The 19,074-nt window shown below is 40.5% G+C and overlaps 1 protein-coding gene across 3 annotated transcripts in view; it reads left to right on the top strand.

The window, feature by feature from the left end:
* The window catches only part of VPS13C (vacuolar protein sorting 13 homolog C), a 391,739-nt gene that overhangs the window by 207,063 nt on the left and 165,602 nt on the right, over positions 1–19,074 (top strand). For all 3 annotated transcript variants that reach the window (XM_077264165.1, XM_077264166.1, XM_077264167.1), the window contains 12 exons: positions 49–196; positions 1,374–1,482; positions 4,565–4,692; positions 4,817–4,973; positions 5,069–5,148; positions 6,170–6,229; positions 8,758–8,917; positions 13,049–13,162; positions 14,774–14,877; positions 16,724–16,891; positions 17,795–18,099; positions 18,834–18,981. In XM_077264165.1, the coding sequence (XP_077120280.1) occupies positions 49–196; positions 1,374–1,482; positions 4,565–4,692; positions 4,817–4,973; positions 5,069–5,148; positions 6,170–6,229; positions 8,758–8,917; positions 13,049–13,162; positions 14,774–14,877; positions 16,724–16,891; positions 17,795–18,099; positions 18,834–18,981 (1,681 nt within the window). The remainder of the gene's footprint in view (positions 1–48; positions 197–1,373; positions 1,483–4,564; positions 4,693–4,816; positions 4,974–5,068; positions 5,149–6,169; positions 6,230–8,757; positions 8,918–13,048; positions 13,163–14,773; positions 14,878–16,723; positions 16,892–17,794; positions 18,100–18,833; positions 18,982–19,074) is intronic.

Genomic DNA, 19,074 nt, shown 5'->3' with positions numbered 1-19,074 from the left:
ATTTGAACGCATGGTCACATAGAATTGTGATACATTTTTTCTTTGTAGGGAAGTCTTGCACACAAGTTCAGCACAGTCGGACGAACAGATCCTACAACCTATCAATCTATCTTTGTCCGTAAATCGCAACCTTGCAGCCACCTGGTACCATGAAATTCCCATTTTGGAAGTGAATGGTCATCTAAACTCTATGGAAGTAAGTAATTACAGATTTTGCAGTTTGGGGGATTGGATTACCTGGAAAAGAGAGGTGAAATGTGTTCTGTGGTTTGGTGCCTTACCTTAATTGAAGTATGCATTAGAAACTAAGAAACTTGATCCCTTTTGTTCTGCGATAGTACTTCTATTATTTTTTAAACAATGTGCCTTTTTTTAATCTGTTTACAATGGTCCCATATTGTTAAAATATATATTTGTGGCATGAAAACTATTGTAATATACAAATGCTGTAACTTGAGATTATATCTCTGTTATCCAGGGAAAAAAATTAGAAACAAAATATGTATAAATGTCTGGATGTGATGCAGGAAGGTGGCAAGTCAGTCACTGTTGAGGGTAGGAGATTCCCTAGGGTTCCCCACAGTAAACACACTGTAGAGGTAAAACGTAGCCGCCCTCTTGGCGTCCAGGGTAGCAGTATATGTAGTACGGTCATGTCTTGCATAGAATCTTTACTAGGTAGGAAATCATTGTTTGAACTTTAATAATACAGCTCTCAAAATCACGCATTCACAGTCTAAGCAGGACACTAATCAGGTTAATCATGGACATGATTGGGTGTACAGCCATCCACCCAGGTGACTTGAATGGACAGGTGCAGCATAAGGCTACGTTCACATTTGCGTTGTGCGGCGCAGCGTCGGCGACACAACGCACAGTGCATGCAAAACGCAGCTTTTTGTGACGCATGCGTCCAATTTTGGCATGATTTTCGGCGCAAAAAAATGCAACATGCAGCGTCCTGTGCGCCCTGACGCTTGCGCCAAAAATGACGCATGCGTCACAAAACGCTAGACAACGCATGTCCATGCGCCCCCATGTTAAATATAGGGGCGCATGCGCCGCTATGCGTCGCCGAACCTGCGCCTGACGCAACGCAAATGTGAACGTAGCCTAACATTATTGTATGCCTTCCATGCTGCCTGCTACCTACAACATGGGCAATTACGCACCTTGCACTGCCCTGCTATTTGGAAATTCTGTATGGCCTGGTTACCTTTGAAGAACTTTTTCAGCTTGAAAATATTGTATTGCGAGGGAGGGACACTGTACACTTCTACATCACATATACATATATATGTAGGAAGGGACAACTGATAAAGTAATCTATATTGACCAGTTTAATAGTTGCTTCTTGTTTGTTTTTTTCATAGCTCTGGTTGAGTCAGGAAGATTTAAATGTAATCTTCAGTGTGTTGGTGGAAAATCTTGGTGAAGGTAAAGAAGAAAATGCAGATTCAAGGCAAATCTCCGGACAGACTGGTATGTATGTCTGAGTCCACAAACTCATGTTCGTACATCTGAATATAGATAATGTGGGAAGGATGGTCTTTACAAAGTTAGGAATACACTTTTTATGTTGATGCATAAGCTGTAGTGACCTGCCGCTAACTTGGGTTCCTTCGGCTGAATAATCATTAGAAATAAACCATGATTAATGGTTTACTAATTCTCCTACGCACGAGTACGGAAATACTCTGGACCTGGCTTTCTCCTGTGCCAGCTCGCTGCACGACTTTACTAACTCCCCTCTCCCGCTCTCGGACCACAACCTTCTTTCCTTCTCTGTCAAGAATTGTCTCCTCACCCGGGACACCCCCACTTACCACACTTATCAGAATACACGTACCATTAATACCCAGCAGCCCTAGAAGAATGTCCTAGATGAAGCAGCACCTTCTACACGCAGAAAGACCCGACACAGGCAACGGCAGCCCTGGCACACAATGCAAACACGCTTTCTTCAGCGTTGCTCAAGGTGTGCAGAGCGGCAGTGGAGAAAATCTCTCTTAGCAGAAGACTTCATCCACTATAAGTTCATGCTCCAAACCTATAACTCTGCCCTTTATCTGGCCAAACAATCCTACTTCACCACCCTCATCACCTCTCTATCCAACAACCCAAAACGACTTTTTGAAACCTTAAACTCCCTCCAGAAACCTAAAGTACAGGCCCCCATCACCAACCTCAGCGGTGAGGATCTGGCCACTTATTTCTTAGAAAAAATCAACCACATCCATAAGGATATCTCAGCTCAATCTCCTCAGTGCCTGGATCCCCTTCCCTGCCGCACCTCAAGCTCACTAGACATCTTTGAGCCTGTTTCAGAAGAAGAAGTTTCCAAGCTCCTCGCTTCTGCTCGGCCTACAACGTGCAACAGTGACCCCATTCTTTCACATATCCTGCAGTCTCTCTCACCAGTGGTCACCACTCACCTGACTAAAATATTTAACCTCTCTCTTTCTTCAGGTATCTTTCCCTCCTCATTTAAACATGCCATCATAACCCCTTTACTTAAAAAGCCATACCTGGACCAGAACTGCACTGCTAACTACAGATCTGTCTCTAACCTTTCCTTCATCTCTAATCTCATGGAAAGCTTGGTCCACTCCCGTCTAATCCGCTATCTCTCGGATAACTCTCTACTTGACCCCTTACAATCTGGTTTCCGCTCTTTACACTCCACTGAAACTGCCCTCACTAAAGTCTCTAATTATCTAATAACAGCTAAATCCAAAGGTCATTGCTCTCTGCTGATTCTCCTGGATCTTTCTGCCGCATTTGACACTGTGGATCACCAGCTCCTCCTCGCTATGCTCCGCTCTATAGGCCTCAAGGACACAGCCTTCTCCTCCTACCTCTCTGACCGCTCCTTCACTGTATCTTTTGCCGGCTCCTCTTCCTCTCCTCGTCCCCTTACTATCGGGGTTCCGCAAGGCTCAGTCCTAAGCCCCCTCCTCTTCTCTCTTTACACGGCCCCTATTGGACAATCAGCAGATTTGGGTTCCAGTATCATCTCTATGCTGATGACAGCCAATTATACACTTCTTCCCCCGACATCACCACTACCCTAATTCTCAAAATACCAAGGATTGTCTGTCTGCTATCTCTAACCTCATGTCCTCCCTCTACCTGAAACTAAATCTCTCCAAAACGGAACTTCTTGTGTTTTTCCCTTCTACTAACCTCACTCTACCCAACATCGAAATAACCCTGGAGGATTCAACCATAACTCCAAAGCAGCATGCCCGCTGTCTTGGGGTCATATTCGACACCGAACTTTCCTTCACTCCCTATATCCGATCACTCACTCGCTCTTGTCACCTGCATCTTAAAAACATCTCCAGAATCCGACCTTTTCTCACCGTTGAAACTGCTAAGACTCTTACTATAGGAAAGAAATATATCTTGGTACCGTGTTAGCCAGTAGATAGAAAAATATTTAGAATTGAGAGTCCTCAGTGGTTGATACCTTTTCAGTTAGCCATTAAAAGGTATCAACCACTGAGGACTCTCAATTCTAAAGACTCTTACTGTCGCTCTTATTCATTCTCGTCTGGACTACTGCAACTCTCTTCTAATCGGTCTCCCTCTTACCAAACTTTCTCCTCTCCAATCCATCTTGAATGCTGCAGCCAGAGTCCTATTTCTGTCCAGCCGCTTCACCGATGCCTCCATCTTGTGCCAGTCATTACACTGGCTACCCGTTCGCTACAGGGTCCAGTATAAACTCATCTCTCTCACCCACAAAGCTCTCCACAGTTCTGCACAGCCTTATATCTCCTCTCTCATCTCTGTCTATCGCCCTACACGTGCCCTCCGTTCTACAAACGACTTAAGACTAACATCCCCTGTAATCCGAACCTCACACCTCTGTCTCCAAGACTTCTCTCGTGCTGCACCAGCTCTCTGGAATGCACTTCCCCAGACAGACTGATACCTAGCCCCGACGTATTCAAGCGCGCTTTGAAAACCCATCTCTTCAAACAAGCCTACCACATCAACTACTCAGTAAACTAACTTTGCCCTGTTCCCTTCCTCCAAATATTACTCTGAATCTGCACCCTACTATTCATCTGTCTCCACACCCTCCATGCACATGATAACTGCACTTGATACTTGACTATTGCACTTGAACACACGGGCTGATGACCGGATCATGCAGCTTTGTATGAAAATCCCTATGTATTATAATTGCCAGACCTGAAATAACAAGCACTTTTCACCTATTGTGTCCCCCCCATTTCCTTGTAGATTGTAAGCTTGCGAGCAGGGACCTCACCCCTAATGTCACTGTTTAAATTGTTTTAACTCGTACCGAATTTATTGTTTGTACATGTCCCCGCTTAATTGTAAAGTGCTGCGGAATATGTTGGTGCTATATAAATAAAAATTATTATTATTATTATTATTATTATTATTATTAATGGCCTCACTAGATTTTTTATCCATGTAATTTTTTGGGGGGTTCATAGTACCAAAGTCTTTAGAATTCAAGGTATAGGAATTATCAATAATGTTTATTTAGGCTGATGGATTAACTAAACCTTTTTTTGTGTGACAGAAATTGTTAAATCTAAAAGTGTACTCCACACAGTATCCACTAATAAAGACCTTGCTAAAATCTCTGACACGGAAACCGTACAGTCGACCTCTGAGCTGAGTCTTCTGATTAATTTTGAAATTAAAAAGGTAATGTTCTCCCCTCCAGGTTTTGTACTTCATGGTCGAGAATTGTCAGCCCTGCTTGTGTCTTCTTACATTTACCTGTTGTAAAGCATTTTTCTCTAGTATGACCAGTTTTGTTTTTGCCCAGGTTGTGGTTCAACTAATGAAGCAGGTTCGTGGAAACGCTCCACCTCTACATGTAATTCAGGCTTCACAACTTGGGGCAGTAACACGGGTGGGAAACCATGAAATGACAGCAGCTCTATATTTGCAGAAAATCAGCATGACGTGTACAGAGTTCCCCGGTGAGACTATGCTTAACAAATATCCGAGTTCTGACCATATATCAAAATATCTGTTCTTTCCTTTCATATTTAATTCATGTTCTTTGCTCACGTAGGTCCAACAGGAGGTCCCCTGCTTCTTGTTAACTCTTCTGATGACACCAATAAGCATCTCCTAAAGATGGAGTATGTAAAGGTTTGTAGGTGACTTTTCTAATACTAAGATGGATCATGAACAGTTTAATCTCAAATGTTTTGGGATCATGTGAAATTTTTAAGCTATCCTACAGCTACATGGAAACAATATCTGATTATTGTCTAAATTGTACAAAGGTTCCGTTTTTTATGAGGCATTCATAGAGTGGTAAAAGGGTTGTAGTTATATTGCCGTCTTGTGTACAGGCGTAATCTCTAGTTATATAGCACAGAGAATAGTCATCCATACACACTGTACATCACTAATTAGGTTTGTGGGCAGTAAGGATATGAATTGAGCTTTTTCATTTCCATCCTCTGCAGTATCAGTTCAGTACTTGGGCTTTCATGGGGTTGTCCACTATCTGCACTCCCCCTTTTTAAATAATGCAGTCCCCCTTGTAAAACAAAAATAATAGATATTTATAACACATTCATGCAACAGCGCCATTCCAGTTACATTGGCGTCATAAAGTCTTGCGGGACATTACTTTGCCATGTGAGCTCTGCCACTAATCAGAAGCCACAATTTGGCTGCTCCGCTCTCACTACTCCTGCTTAACCAAGGTTCATCCTTGGGAATGAGTGGCCATTCATTATTGGCTGGGGTGATTGGGGTTTAATAATATAATACGAGCCCCGGGAGATCCAGCACCGACATCACTTAAGTGGCTTTCTTGCAGAAGGTGAGTATATGTTGTGTTTTTTTGTTTGTTTTTTTTCTTACTAAGATGGCTGCTTTATGTTAAAAAAAAAAAGATGATGTTTTCCAGGCAGTGGACCAACCCTTTAATAAATATGCCAATAAAAAAAATAGTGCAGTTGTATCGGATCATAAATGCAGTGTCAGGTAATCTCATATGTTAGATTAGAAGTGGCTGTGATCTATATGGCATAAACAGTTTGATTTGGGGTACATTACAGGAGCTGGTGTCGCTTTGCCTGTGATTTTCTTTTAGGTCACAAGGCAGCATTTTAGCTAGCTAATGCTTTCATTAAACTGTAATTTTTCTTAATGTTAGGCTGACGGCAGTGGGCCCAATTTTAGAACTGTTCACAGCAGTACTTTGCAGAGTTTGAGTGTGAGTATATTAACATTTTTATTTTCAGTTGATAAGAATTGCACAATAGCTGAATGTGCTTTTTTATTATTTTGGAATGTATATTTATGACATTATGTATTACATTATGGAGTTTTTATTTCTTCTGTATGCAACCAAAAACATTACCCGTATGTAGGATTTTTTTAACATCTTATGGTGGTGACAGTTTAGTGAGTGATCTGCAACTAAAGGGTCAGATAATGACATAAAAATGTGCCTTTTTTTATTAGATTAGATTTTATTGTAAAAAGGCTTAAATTGGACCATTCTCCGCTATATTTTTTTAGTAAATATTATCATTCCCAGTGTAACAACATTAGTGAATAATCTTTTCTTATTAATGTGTGTTGTCTCCCTCTGCATGAAATGTTGGTACTACCATTTACTTTGAGAAAGCGGAGTTTCTCTACATGGCGTAGGGCTATCAGCTCTGATTGCACAGTATATACGCATTGCTACTAATATCCAATCATCAATTTATTCATAAATTTCAAGGAGGGATAACAGAAAAAACACACAGAGATCTACCATAAGATGCTCCAAAATTGTTGTTCTATAAAAAAAAAAAAAACACTGAAAAGCTGATGGGTACTCTTTTTAAAGGGGTTGTCCACTACTAGAAAACCCCAGCTTAATTCAACACCATTAATTAAAATAAGTGGTGTGTATTATTACATCCTACAGCATTGGCACTGTTTCTGGCTTTGATGTGACTTGTGTCACGTGCCAGATGCAGCCAATCAGCAGCCACTGTGTGGCTGCAGATCACCAATATTCCGTTAGAGCAGACATTTTCTCCTATGAAATAGTAAAAACAGCTGACGAGTTTTTGCTCATTGGCTGTAGCTTGCCCGTGACTCAACCAAGTCATGTTACGGCCGGGAACATCAGTGCCGACATTGCTGGAATGAGGTCACTGAAGAAGGTTCATATACTCTGTTCTTATTTTAATTAGGTGCCTGAATTGATTAATCTGAGATTGTTTGAAAGTGGACAACACCTTTAATTTCTTTGACAAAATATACCATATTATTTCTCCGTACAAAAAGTTGTAATGACTGTATTCTGCCACTTTGTAAGGCTGTTGGGGCTCTCCTGCAAGAAGGTACAAATGTACCAAAGTGTTACTTGAGCTGTGCTATATTTGATGTTAAGCATTTATAGAAGACTACCCGAGTAATATTCTACCAGAAGCTCCATATAATGGAATAAAACATGCCTATGGTACTACAGAATGGAGACACCGGAACTCCTTGTTCTTCTTGTTTGGGTGTCTAACATCTTATTCATGTGTATGATGCCTTATTCATCAGATACAACATGCAAGGTAGTATAATTTGTCATTTTCCTGTGGGATGCCTCCTTCTCCAAATCATATTATCCTGTCAGTCTAGATCCCACAATTTATTCTCCTAACAGCCATAAAACCATGTACATTTATGGGAGATCTCTCCAAGTCTTAGTCTGTTAGGCTACTTTCACACTAGCGTCGTTTGGAATACATTGCAATGCGTCGTTCAGGAGAAAAAACGCATCCTGCAAAGTTGTCTGCAGGATGCGTTTTTTCCCCATAGATTTACATTACCGACGCATTGCGACGTATTGCCACACGTTGCAACCGTCATGTGACGGTTGCGTCGTGTTATGGCGGACCGCCGCCACAAAAAAAGTTACATGTAACGTTTTTTTGTGCGTCGAGTCCGCCATTTTCGCATGCGCTGCCGAAACTCCGCCCCCTCCTCCCCGGACCTTGCAATGGGGCAGCGGAAGCGTCGTAAGACTGCTTCCACTGCCCACGTCGGGCATTTCTTTCACAGCATGCGTCGGTACGTCGGCCCGACGCACTGCGACGGACCCGTACCGACGCTAGTGTGAAAGCAGCTGGTTTGATGGATTTCTGGAGAATGAAATGTGTTTGTTATAAAGTAGCAATGTGCATAGGTCTAGGAGTTTTGTTAGATTCTCAGTTTCTAAAGCGGACATGGGCTTTAAACCCAACATTCACCTGATAAATTAATGACAGCCAATGAAGATCATGTTACAGTTATTACTTTAGTTCATTGAAGTTGACAACTGCTTGATTAAAAACATTCCAATAAAAAGAGACTAAAACAATGGTTAAGTTTCACGATCTGTTCTGTGTAGCTATTGGAAAAAGCTAGAAGATAAAAAACTATATGAAAGAAATACAGCAAATGAGTTCTGTAGCGTGTCCTATTTTTGTTGAGATTCATATCAATGACTGCTTGCCTAAAATGTGGCTTTTAAGAAAAAAACAGTCCTTGTGACTTACCATTATCAACAAGAGAGCACAAACTGAAGGGAGCTTTTCTCAAGAATCACATGTTTGAGATAATGAAAAACCTTTCTCTGAGCCGTTTCGGTAAAGTCCGTCTATTTTATGTAAGCAGACCGTTCAATTTTGTAGTATTTCTTATTATTCTTTGTATAGCAGTGTCATCTGACAGCTATTTAAATAAAAATCACACATTGCTTCCTTTTGCAAGTTTTCCATGACATCACTTGACTTGATCCTCCACACTCAAGCATTGCTGTCCTTAATGAATTTTCTGCCTGCTGCTGTCCCATCTGCTGAGGTCAAAGTGCCAGAGAGAGTAAAAGAATCAAAACTTGGAGAGAAAAATGTGGTCACTAAACCAAGCACTAGTAAGTATTGGTCAATGAGATGCAGAAACGGTAATAAAATGCAGTCATCACATCCTATCACTCTTTTTCCATGTACTGTTCACCCCTTATAAAGGACTTTTCACCAGTTTCAGCATGCTAAACTGGCCACATCATAGAATAATGGCTTCAGAGCTGCCATCTCAGTTGAGGAAAATATTAACTTGTAAAGTTTAGGTTAGAATTTTTATGTCCACTGGTACGTTACCGGAGATTCTTCTCTGTGGTATGTTCTTCTTCCTCTGCATGAGGTTGACCAGCCTTAAACAGGCAGCAACACATAGGGGGAAATAAACACGACCCCACTATAGCTTGGAACACAATTTCTGACATATATTAACAGTCTACTCTCCTCACAATAATCACACACAGCTCTGCAGTGTTCAGAGGTGTAGAGCAGAGCTGAGTAGAGCAGAGGTGAGTGTGATTGCCTACTCTTTTCAGCTTTCCTCTCATGGCAGTTAGAGGGGGTACAACAGAGCTAAACTTTGTCTCATTACAAACACCTCTGTAGTTCTCTCACAATACTGTCAGCTCTGCTGTACTGTCCTTCCTCCCACACTGACTGTGATGGAAGCTGAAAGGTTTTAGTAATTTCTACTCCTGACACTGACACACAACTTTGCAGTGAGACCACTGAGGGGAGCATGCAGTGTGTCATTTAATGTCTAACCCATGAGAAAGCCTTCTGTAACCTAGTGTGGAGGTATGTTTTCTACCACTTGAATATCGCTTCTTGTTTATATCTTGTGTCCTTCATGTCGGGGAAGAATTACTCATCCCCAGTGTAAAGTTTCTGGTAATGCCTCTTTATACCTAACCTAAGAATGAATATTGAAAGTTATATTCGCTATTAACGTATATACTCGTGCATAGGCCAAGCTTTTCAGCACATTTTTTTGTGTTGAAAACGCCCCCCCTCGACTTATACACGAGTCATTGTCCCAGAAAAACGGTCGGGGAGCGGCGGAGCAGTGGGTCACAGATGCAGGAGCCGGCGGCTGTAACTCTACCCACTGCTAAAGAGAAATGAATATTCACGCCTCTCCACTCCCATAGGCGTGGAGTGAATATTCATTACCTTAATGAGTGGACCACGTGATCGCTCGGCAGGAAGAGCTGCTGGCGCCGGAACGAGATGCAGCGAGGGTACATAGGGAGGTAAGTAGGTTGTTGGTTTGTTTTTGTTTTTTTTTTAATAGGAACCATGCATAGAAGGATAGGGGATAAGGAGCCATGCATACAAGAACAGCGACTGGGAAGCCATGCATACAAAGACAGGAAAGGGGGAGCCATGCATACAGGGACGGGGGAGCCATGCATACAAGGACAGGGACAGGGGAGCAATGCATTCAAGGACTGGATGGGGAGCCATGCATACCAGGATAGAGATTAGGGGACAATGCATACCTGGCTTATACTCGAGTCAATAAGTTTACCCAGTTTTTCGTGGCAAAATTTGGTGCCTCGGCTTATACTCAGGTTGACTTATACTCGAGTATATACGGTAAATTTAAAAATACTTATACAAAATTTGTGCAGAGTAAAATAAATATCATCACATAATTAAAAACAATTAGTAAAGATTTAATGTCAGACACATTAGACAACAAATTGTTTAGCCATGAGACCACACTGATAGGTGTTAAGCACAATACTGTATTAGATAGTAGAAACAATTGATATTGAGAATGGATACTCAGAGAAGATGAAAATCGAAATGGTCAATGAATAGTGAAAAAAGCAATGGAAAGGAAAGGGGGTTACACATAAAATGCATATACAGTAGTGTTGGTCAGATCTCACTTTTGAAAATTGCTACTTTAAATAAATTATAAGCTAAACTTTACAAGCAATGCAATGGAGATGAAAAGTCAAAAAATAAAAACTAGATTTTACTCAGCTCTGAAGTCACTGTAATATGATCTGACCAGTTCTACATGCAAATGATGTTGAAAGGTGCTCTATTTAATGCAAAATTATATATTCAGTGTGTCTGTAAAGTCATGGTGCACTTTTAACCAGTCACAGTATCTATTTATAGTTTACATTTTGGCGCCCTTTCTCTGGCTCAATCATATCAGACCTGTTCATGAGGAGAGATAACAAGAACCTATCAAACAGCACAAACTCGTTTAAGCTGTTGCTGAGCCCCCAGTCAGATTAACCCCTGATAAACTGAACTCTGATTAATACACTGCCAGGTCTGTGACATCATGCAACCACAAGCTTATGCCAGCTGTTTGGTTTTCCATGCCAGTCGAGATGTGAACGGTACAGAGGAAAGTTCAGTGTGTTCTGTGGCTCGCTAAATTTGAATCCGTGACCAAAGTGCTACGTGAATATCGGCACGTTTATAACAAAGCGCCACCACATAGGAATAATATTACTCGGTGGGATAAGCAGTTAAAGGAAACCGGCAGTTTGGTGGAGAAACCCCGTTCTGGTAGGCCATCAGTCAGTGATTAGTCTGTAGAGGCTATACGGGATAGCTACCTAAGGAGCCCTAAAAAATCTGTGCATGCGTGCGCTTGACAATTACACCTAAGCAAGACTACTGTTCATAAGGTGCTAAAGAAACATCGCTGTTTTACGGGGTACAAATTGTGGCTGTTGCACGCTATCAAACTGGCAGATAGACCCAAACGATGCGAGTTTGCTACAGATATGCTTCATGAGATCGACAATGATGCAAGATTTTTGCAGAAGATTGTGTTTAGCGATGAGGCGACCTTCCATATCTGTGGACATGTTCATCGCCATAACGTCTGAATATGGGCTGCTGAACATCCTCATGCCTACGTTGAGTACGAATGTAACACCCCTAAAGTGAACGTGTGGTGTGGCCTGATGCATGATAAGGTGATAGGCCCATTTTTTTCGCAGAGCGGTCTGTGACGGCAAACACGTATCTTGACATGTTGGAATTGTATGCAGTGCCACAATTTCCAGAAGGTGTCATCTTTCAACAGGACGGCTCTCCTCCACACTACGCCACCATTGTTTGTGAGATTCTGGATAGAACATTCCCCCGGAGGTGGATAGGCAGGGGTTCTGTCAAGCCATGGCCTCCACGATCCCTGGATCTGACGCCCTTAGGCTTTTACTTTTGGGTTTATGTGAAGCAACGTGTGTACATTGAATGTTTCAACGACATTATTCACTGTGTTACACCTATTGTACTTACTAGTGATGAGTGAGTGTACTCGTTACTCAGGTTTTCCCGAGCACGCTCAGGTGGTCTCCGAGTATTTGTGACTGCTCGGAGATTTAGTTTTCCTTGCCTCATCGGCATGGTTTACGGCTTCTAGACAGCTTGATTACATGTGGGGATTCCCTAGCAACCAGGCAACCCCCACATGTATTCAGGCTGGCTAGCAGCCATAAATCATTCAGCTGAGTCAACAAAAACTAAATCTCTGAGCAGTCACAAATACTCGGAGACCACCCGTGCAACGAGTATATTCGCTCATCACTAGTCCTTACCCGTGTGTGGCAAGAACTTCACTATCGCTTGGATGTGTGTAGGGCAAAAAATGGAGCCCACATCGAACTGCACTGAATAGGTATGAAACTGGGAGAGTTTTTCTTTTAGTTGGAGCAGATTTCACCTTTTTATCGTTTTTTGTTGCTTTCCAGTGACTGGTCAAAAGTGCACCATGACTTTACGGACACACTGTAGGTAGATTATTTCTGGGATTCCTGTGTCTTGAGAAGGTTTAGGATCAGAAGTCTCTCCACATTTGTGGAGTGCCAGCTAAATTGCATAGACGCCATCTGTGTCAAACCATAGCAACTGGCGCTTAGGTAAAAGGTTGAAAAGGCCCCTTGGAGAGAGCTGAAACGTAGCTGTATGGTTGAATAAAGTATCTCTTTCACTTTTTTACAAACTGGATGCCTCATCTTTGCATACATATTTTTCATTTTGACTTGTGAACTTGTTTAGAATGCAAACAATAAAGCACAAGAAAAAAATATTAAATTTTAATTTCCAATGTCCTTTTGTTACTTGCAGTATTTATGGCTTGTTGCTTAGATACATAGTAAAGCACTATGTGTTTTAAACATGTTTTTACCCTTTTGGAAAGAACATTTTTACCTTTGTTTCAACAGTTTCACGTGCATATGAAAAGGACATCATTGACTTGAAGCTTTCCGCTACTTTAAATGCCTTTAATATTTTTATTTGTGATGAGTCGTGCAATATTGCTGATGTTAAAATACAAGGTACGTCATTTTGTGTTTACATACCGGTGTCTTCATAATGCCATGCAGTTATGACATCTTACGGATTATAACACCTTGTGTTCTATCGTCTTGCACATTTTCATGGTGTGCAGTCTGACATACAGCATAAACATCTATCTTCCAAAATAAGCAGACAGTTCTCTATAGTCTAACTTGTTTACTGGTCAACAAGTTGATGTATATGATTCGAAATGTATGTGATAAAACTAAAAGAATCCAAATAGCAGGTATAAGTATTAAGCTTAGAATATCAGATACCTATGACATTTGCAATTACCAGTGAAACCACAGCAAGATGGAGCTTGTACATGTGAACACATGACCTACTAACAATCACCATCTAATTTAACAACAGTTCTGAATGCACAATACCACAGAACAAAGAGTTCCCTTACCAGATATACTTTGTCCCGAAAAATTAAGTTTTAGTAACATAATGCAGGAGAAATGTTTACAAAACTGTTATGCTAGACTGCTTCTAAGGCTACTTTCACACTAGCGTCTTTTTGAATACGTCGCAATGCGTCGTTTAGGAGAAAAAACCCATCCTGCAAAGTTGTCTGCAGGATGCGTTTTTTCCCCATAGACTAACATTAGCGACGCATTGCGACGTATGGCCACACGTCGCAACCGTCGTGCGATGGTTACGTTGTGTTTTGGCGGACCGGTGGCACAAAAAAAGTTACATGTAACTTTTTTTGCGCGTCGTGTCCACCATTTTCGACCGCGCGTGCGCGGCCAAAACTACGCCCCCTCCTCCCCGAACCTGACAATGGGGCAGCGGAAGCGTCGTAAGACTGCTTCCGCTGCCCACGTCTGGCATTATTTTCACAACGCGCGTCGGCACATGGGGCCGACGCATAGCGACGGTCCCGTGCCGACGCTAGTGTGAAAGCAGCCTTACAGTATGACTGCTTCACCAGGACTGTCTTACCCAAAATGCCTTGTTTTTTTCCACAATGCAATTGGCAGCTTTATAGAAAAACAACTTGTAATAGAATTAAACGTGACCAGATGGTGCTATTGCCACATTAGACATCATTAATAGACTATTACTGCTTATTAAAGACAGCCTTTTAACCTCATCTTTTGTCCTAATGGGCAGAACACCTTGTACAACGATGGTCTGTACTTTGGGCCATCACAGATCAACAGTTCACGGTGGAGCAGACTTGAGATTTGTGTAAATTTATTCACCACAAAATATATTTTTGGAGAAAATTCAGGCAAATTTTTATTTTCACAATATCTGCTCATCTCTAGATGGAAACCAATATTAAATGCAATACTGATTGTCTATGACTGCTTTCTTTTAATTATCAGATGACTGGATCAATGTCTTTTTTTTTCGTTGCACTGTTGCAATTCTACACAATTAATTTTGTGATCCTCCTCAGAAATACTTTAGTGTTGATAAAGCATTCCCGAAATGTGTTCATTGTACTCGTATGCCTTCTTTACTAACTTTTATACTTTTGTTGGCTGTGTTAAACAGCATTTTCCTAATCGTTCTGTTATATTAACTGAGCACAAAAGAAATTGAGCCTGTTGACTTAGGATATGCTGAATATGTTTATTTCCTGCCTTTAGGTATGGTTGCCTCGTTTACAACACAGGCCCAGAAAAAAGATCTGTTTGCTCGTCTGCGTGAAATTGTTGTCATTAATGTGGATCCTAAAACCATTCATCAAAAGGTAAAAGATAAAGTTTTTGGGTTTTTTTTTTTGCTTACTCCTACTGTAAACCCTTGTAAAATACACAATAAAAATAACTATAATAAAGAAAATGCTGCAATTATGTTAGTAGCATCCAAAAATTCAAAAATATTTTGCTGAAACTATCGGCAAAAGGCTTTCATTATTGAGGCAAGATTCTGAGCAATACAAAATGTGATTTCTAAAGCAGACCTATGGAACACTCCATATGTAATGCATGAAAATTATTGTACATTCTTGCTTTATCCTTAAAGGCCAAGGACACTTTTGATATGGGAAAATAGTTTTACATGTGTTAGTGCTTACATTTAGGCAATAAAATTTCAATAACAATACATTTTGCTGTCTGATCCAAAGTTAGATTCTTCTCTTGCAAAAGCGTCTTTCCCAGTAATATAGGCTGGATATGAGATTGGCACAGCTTCTATCTTTCACATATTTTTTATGCTTTCATCTCTATCTATAACTTGTTTTCTTTTCCTTCCTTGACATACTTCTCTCTTTTTCACATTGTTGAGATCTGTATAGAACTCCCCTTCCCGTTCCTGCTGTCATCTCTATTTGTAATGTTTTTGCTGAGCTCTAAGCTAGTTAAAGACAAATTTAAACTATTTAGAATGTTGATAACTGCATTTAGGAAGTAAATAAACAATAAAAAAGGTTCTGTACAAAGGTGTACATAGCCTTTCAGATCTCAAGACTATAGATGAGCGAATTTGTTTGTCCCCCTTCTTATTCGGCAAGCTATAGCACATACCGAATAAACAGCAGAGGGAACCAGGATACCTCGATCGCTCTTGCTGATCAACTGTCCGGCGCCGCATCTGCATGTGTCGCGGCTGTCACAACACGTTCATGGTTAGCCTGTTTGTTGGGCTCTCCATGCATGTGTTGTGACTGTCACACACCCGTGAAACATGCAGCTGTGGCTCGGAACAGCTGACCAGCAAGAGCGATCCAGGTTTCCTCTGGAGCTTATTCGGTAAGCACTATAGCTTGCCTAATAAGGAGGGAGCCAAAGAAATGCGCTCATCCTTTACTCAAGATGACTAAAGAAAAGTTATGGTTGAGAAAGGAATCGGCTTTTTTTTTGCCTCTGTTGCTTCCTTCCTGCTGCTCCATTGTGTTTGAAGTTTGACTTCCTAGTTCACTGGCTGGCGCATGGGCATAGATAGCAGTACATGGGAAACTGAGCTACCCTATGCAAAAAAATTTAGAACGGCTTCCTACAAGATGACCTCAATCTTTAGAACCACAGATAAGAAAATTAAAAAAGTAAAATGAAAGAATTCCAATAGTATACTTCATAAAGGTGTTGTTCAAACTTGGGACAAAAGTCTGCTGACACTCTGTGTGTGAATGCAGACTGCAAATCGTGACAGTGTACAGTGCGCATGCTGTCAAGATTCCCATGTATTTCCATAGCGAGCAGATGGACATGTTATGACATTTATGCGATTTGCATACTTGCGGTCACATGTGGACTACACACGTTCTTCTCTCAATTCACTTTTATTGAGAGAAGCCGAACATGTCTAGTCAGCTGGTAACAGTAGGGCAAATTATACAGACATGTGACTGCCAGCATGCTTAGATAATACTGAGGATTTGTTACAGTGCGCACACGACACACTGTCAAGATCCAGGCAGTCTGCAGGCAAAAATTGCCAGCAATTTTTTGTCTTAAGCCTAGACAACCCCCTTTAATGTTATTAAAGTTAAGTTGTTTATGCAATACTAATATACATGAAGTAGATGCAATAGTAAAAAATTTTTGCTAATTATTTTTGTATTACTTTACCACATTTTCTTTGTATTTATTTAGACAGTCTACATCTTGGGAGAAGAAGTCTTCAACTTGCAGATGACTTTATATCCAGATGCAACCGAAGGTGCTTCGTACACAAATATGTCTGCCGTAGATGGTGAAATTTTGCTCCGAGTCGGCTGTATCCACATTGTGTACCTTCATAAATTTCTCATGTCTCTCTTGGTGAGTGAAGTTTTATGATTACTGCTACGTACTGTGGTGGTTGACATTGTGGTAGTTTAAATGAGTTTTGTGGGAAATTGTACAGATGGCCTATACACCTCTGGAGGCTCCACCAGTATTTATGTAGCTGCAGTCGCTGTAACGCCACAGCCCCCTCTAATGAAGCCCCTGGCGATGTGTCTAGTGCTGCGTCTCAGCCCATGTAGGATGACTCCAATAGATGTTTTCACTTATTTGTTTTACTAAACTGTGATAGCCCCAAAGATACGGTTTTAATGTAATATATTGTGGAAAATCATTTTATGATGCCATCCATGGTTCAGTCTTCCCATATATGCCAAAAGTGGAATGTAGAACTAACTTACATTATGTGCAGATTTCATACCAATACCAAGGCTATGTGCACACGTTCAGGATTTCTTGCAGAGATTTCCTGAGCAAAACTGGACATTTTCTGCAAGAAATCCGCATGCGTTTTTGGTGCGGTTTTTTTTGTGGATTTTTCCGGAGGTTCCCAATGCAAAAATATAGTGGGAAATCCGCAAAAAATCCGCAAAATTAATGAACATGCTGCGTTTTTTTACCGCGATGCGTTTTTTCGCCGAAAAGAACGCATCATGTGCACAGTAATTGCGAAATGCATTCTAAATGATGGGATGCATAATGTATGCGTTTTTTTCGTTTTTTATAGCGAATAACGTGTGCACACAGCCTAATAATCATTATTTGAATTCCATAATTATATGAATTAAGTTACCATATGTGGTTTTTTAAACCTCAAGTGTTGTGACCTACCCTCTTTATAGCTAGCTTTAGTAGAGTAAGTTTTCAGTTCTGCTAATGATTTTCTTGTTACTTTGCTGTCTACTCTTTTTTTTTTTTTTTTTTTTTTTTTTTTTTTAGAATTTTATGAACACTTTCCAAACAGCTAAAGAAGCATTGACCTCCGCTACTGCTCAGGCTGCGGAAAAAGGGACATTAAGCATGAAGGACCTTGCCCAGAAATCATTTCGTCTCTCTATGGACATAAATCTCAAAGCTCCTGTTATCTACATACCTCAGTCTTCTATCTCCACCAATGTTGTGGTTGCTGATTTAGGCTTTATAAGAGTCCAGAACAAGTTTTCTTTAGTTCCTGAAGTCAGTTCTCCTCTACCTCCAGTGATCGATAAAATGGACATTCATCTAACAGAACTGAAGTTATCGAGGTCTGTATGCCCTATCTGTCCATATCTGATGCATTTATTGTCATTCATTAATATATTAAACTGTAAAACCATTTAAGTTTTGCAAATGAGAAAGGGAGGTTACCAATTTCTAAAATTTCTCATTTATCATTCAGTATTCTTTATTATCACATGCACTCTCATTGTGTTCGCTTAAAGGGGTTGTCCACTATTATATTAATGATCTGACCTCTAGATCTTAATAAAAGATCAGGGACAGTATGACACCTTTACAGCTTTTGGCATTTGAATCAGCTGCTGGATCTAAACAGCAAAGAGTGAAAAACCACTGCAGTGAAAAAGTTGCCTTTTTTTTAGTTGCTGCACCAAACTCAAATTCAGTGAAATGTGATTGAAACATCATATGTAACCCAAATTGCTATGATCAAAAATTACAGCTTGTCATCGAAAAAAAAACAAGCATCCAATTTTAATTTAACCGAATTCGGATTTTATTTAATCCAGTAAAATGGTTAAATATAAAATGTTATTACAATAACGCATTGACCTGAAGAATTATGGTGCCAGGTCATTATAGACCGCACAATGTGGATCATAAAGTTATGGCTCTTAAAAGAAACGGAAAAAACAAAGCTGCAGAAATATGAAATATTTTTTTTTGCTCATTTGTTTCTATAAAGTTGTTTTTGATCATTTGGTGACAACTTTGTAACAGAAGAGATTACTAAAATCGTAACCTAAATTCTTTATTGCAGGACAATCATTCAAAATGGATCTCTCCAACCAGAACTTGAGCTTTTGCAGCCTGTTAATCTGCTTGTCTCTGTACAGAGAAATCTGTCGTCATCTTGGTATTCTCAGATGCCAGCCATGCAGATTGATGGGGACTTGAAACCCATGCAGGTATAGTGGTGCTCATTTTATTCCAGAATGTGTTGTGTTCATACATATTTGCCATTAAAATTATTTAACCCCCGTTTCTATTTTTGGTTTGTA

Source organism: Ranitomeya variabilis, chromosome 5 (assembly GCF_051348905.1).
Source record: "Ranitomeya variabilis isolate aRanVar5 chromosome 5, aRanVar5.hap1, whole genome shotgun sequence".
Lineage (NCBI taxonomy): Eukaryota > Metazoa > Chordata > Amphibia > Anura > Dendrobatidae > Ranitomeya > Ranitomeya variabilis.
This window is presented reverse-complemented; position numbering and strand designations above follow the sequence as displayed.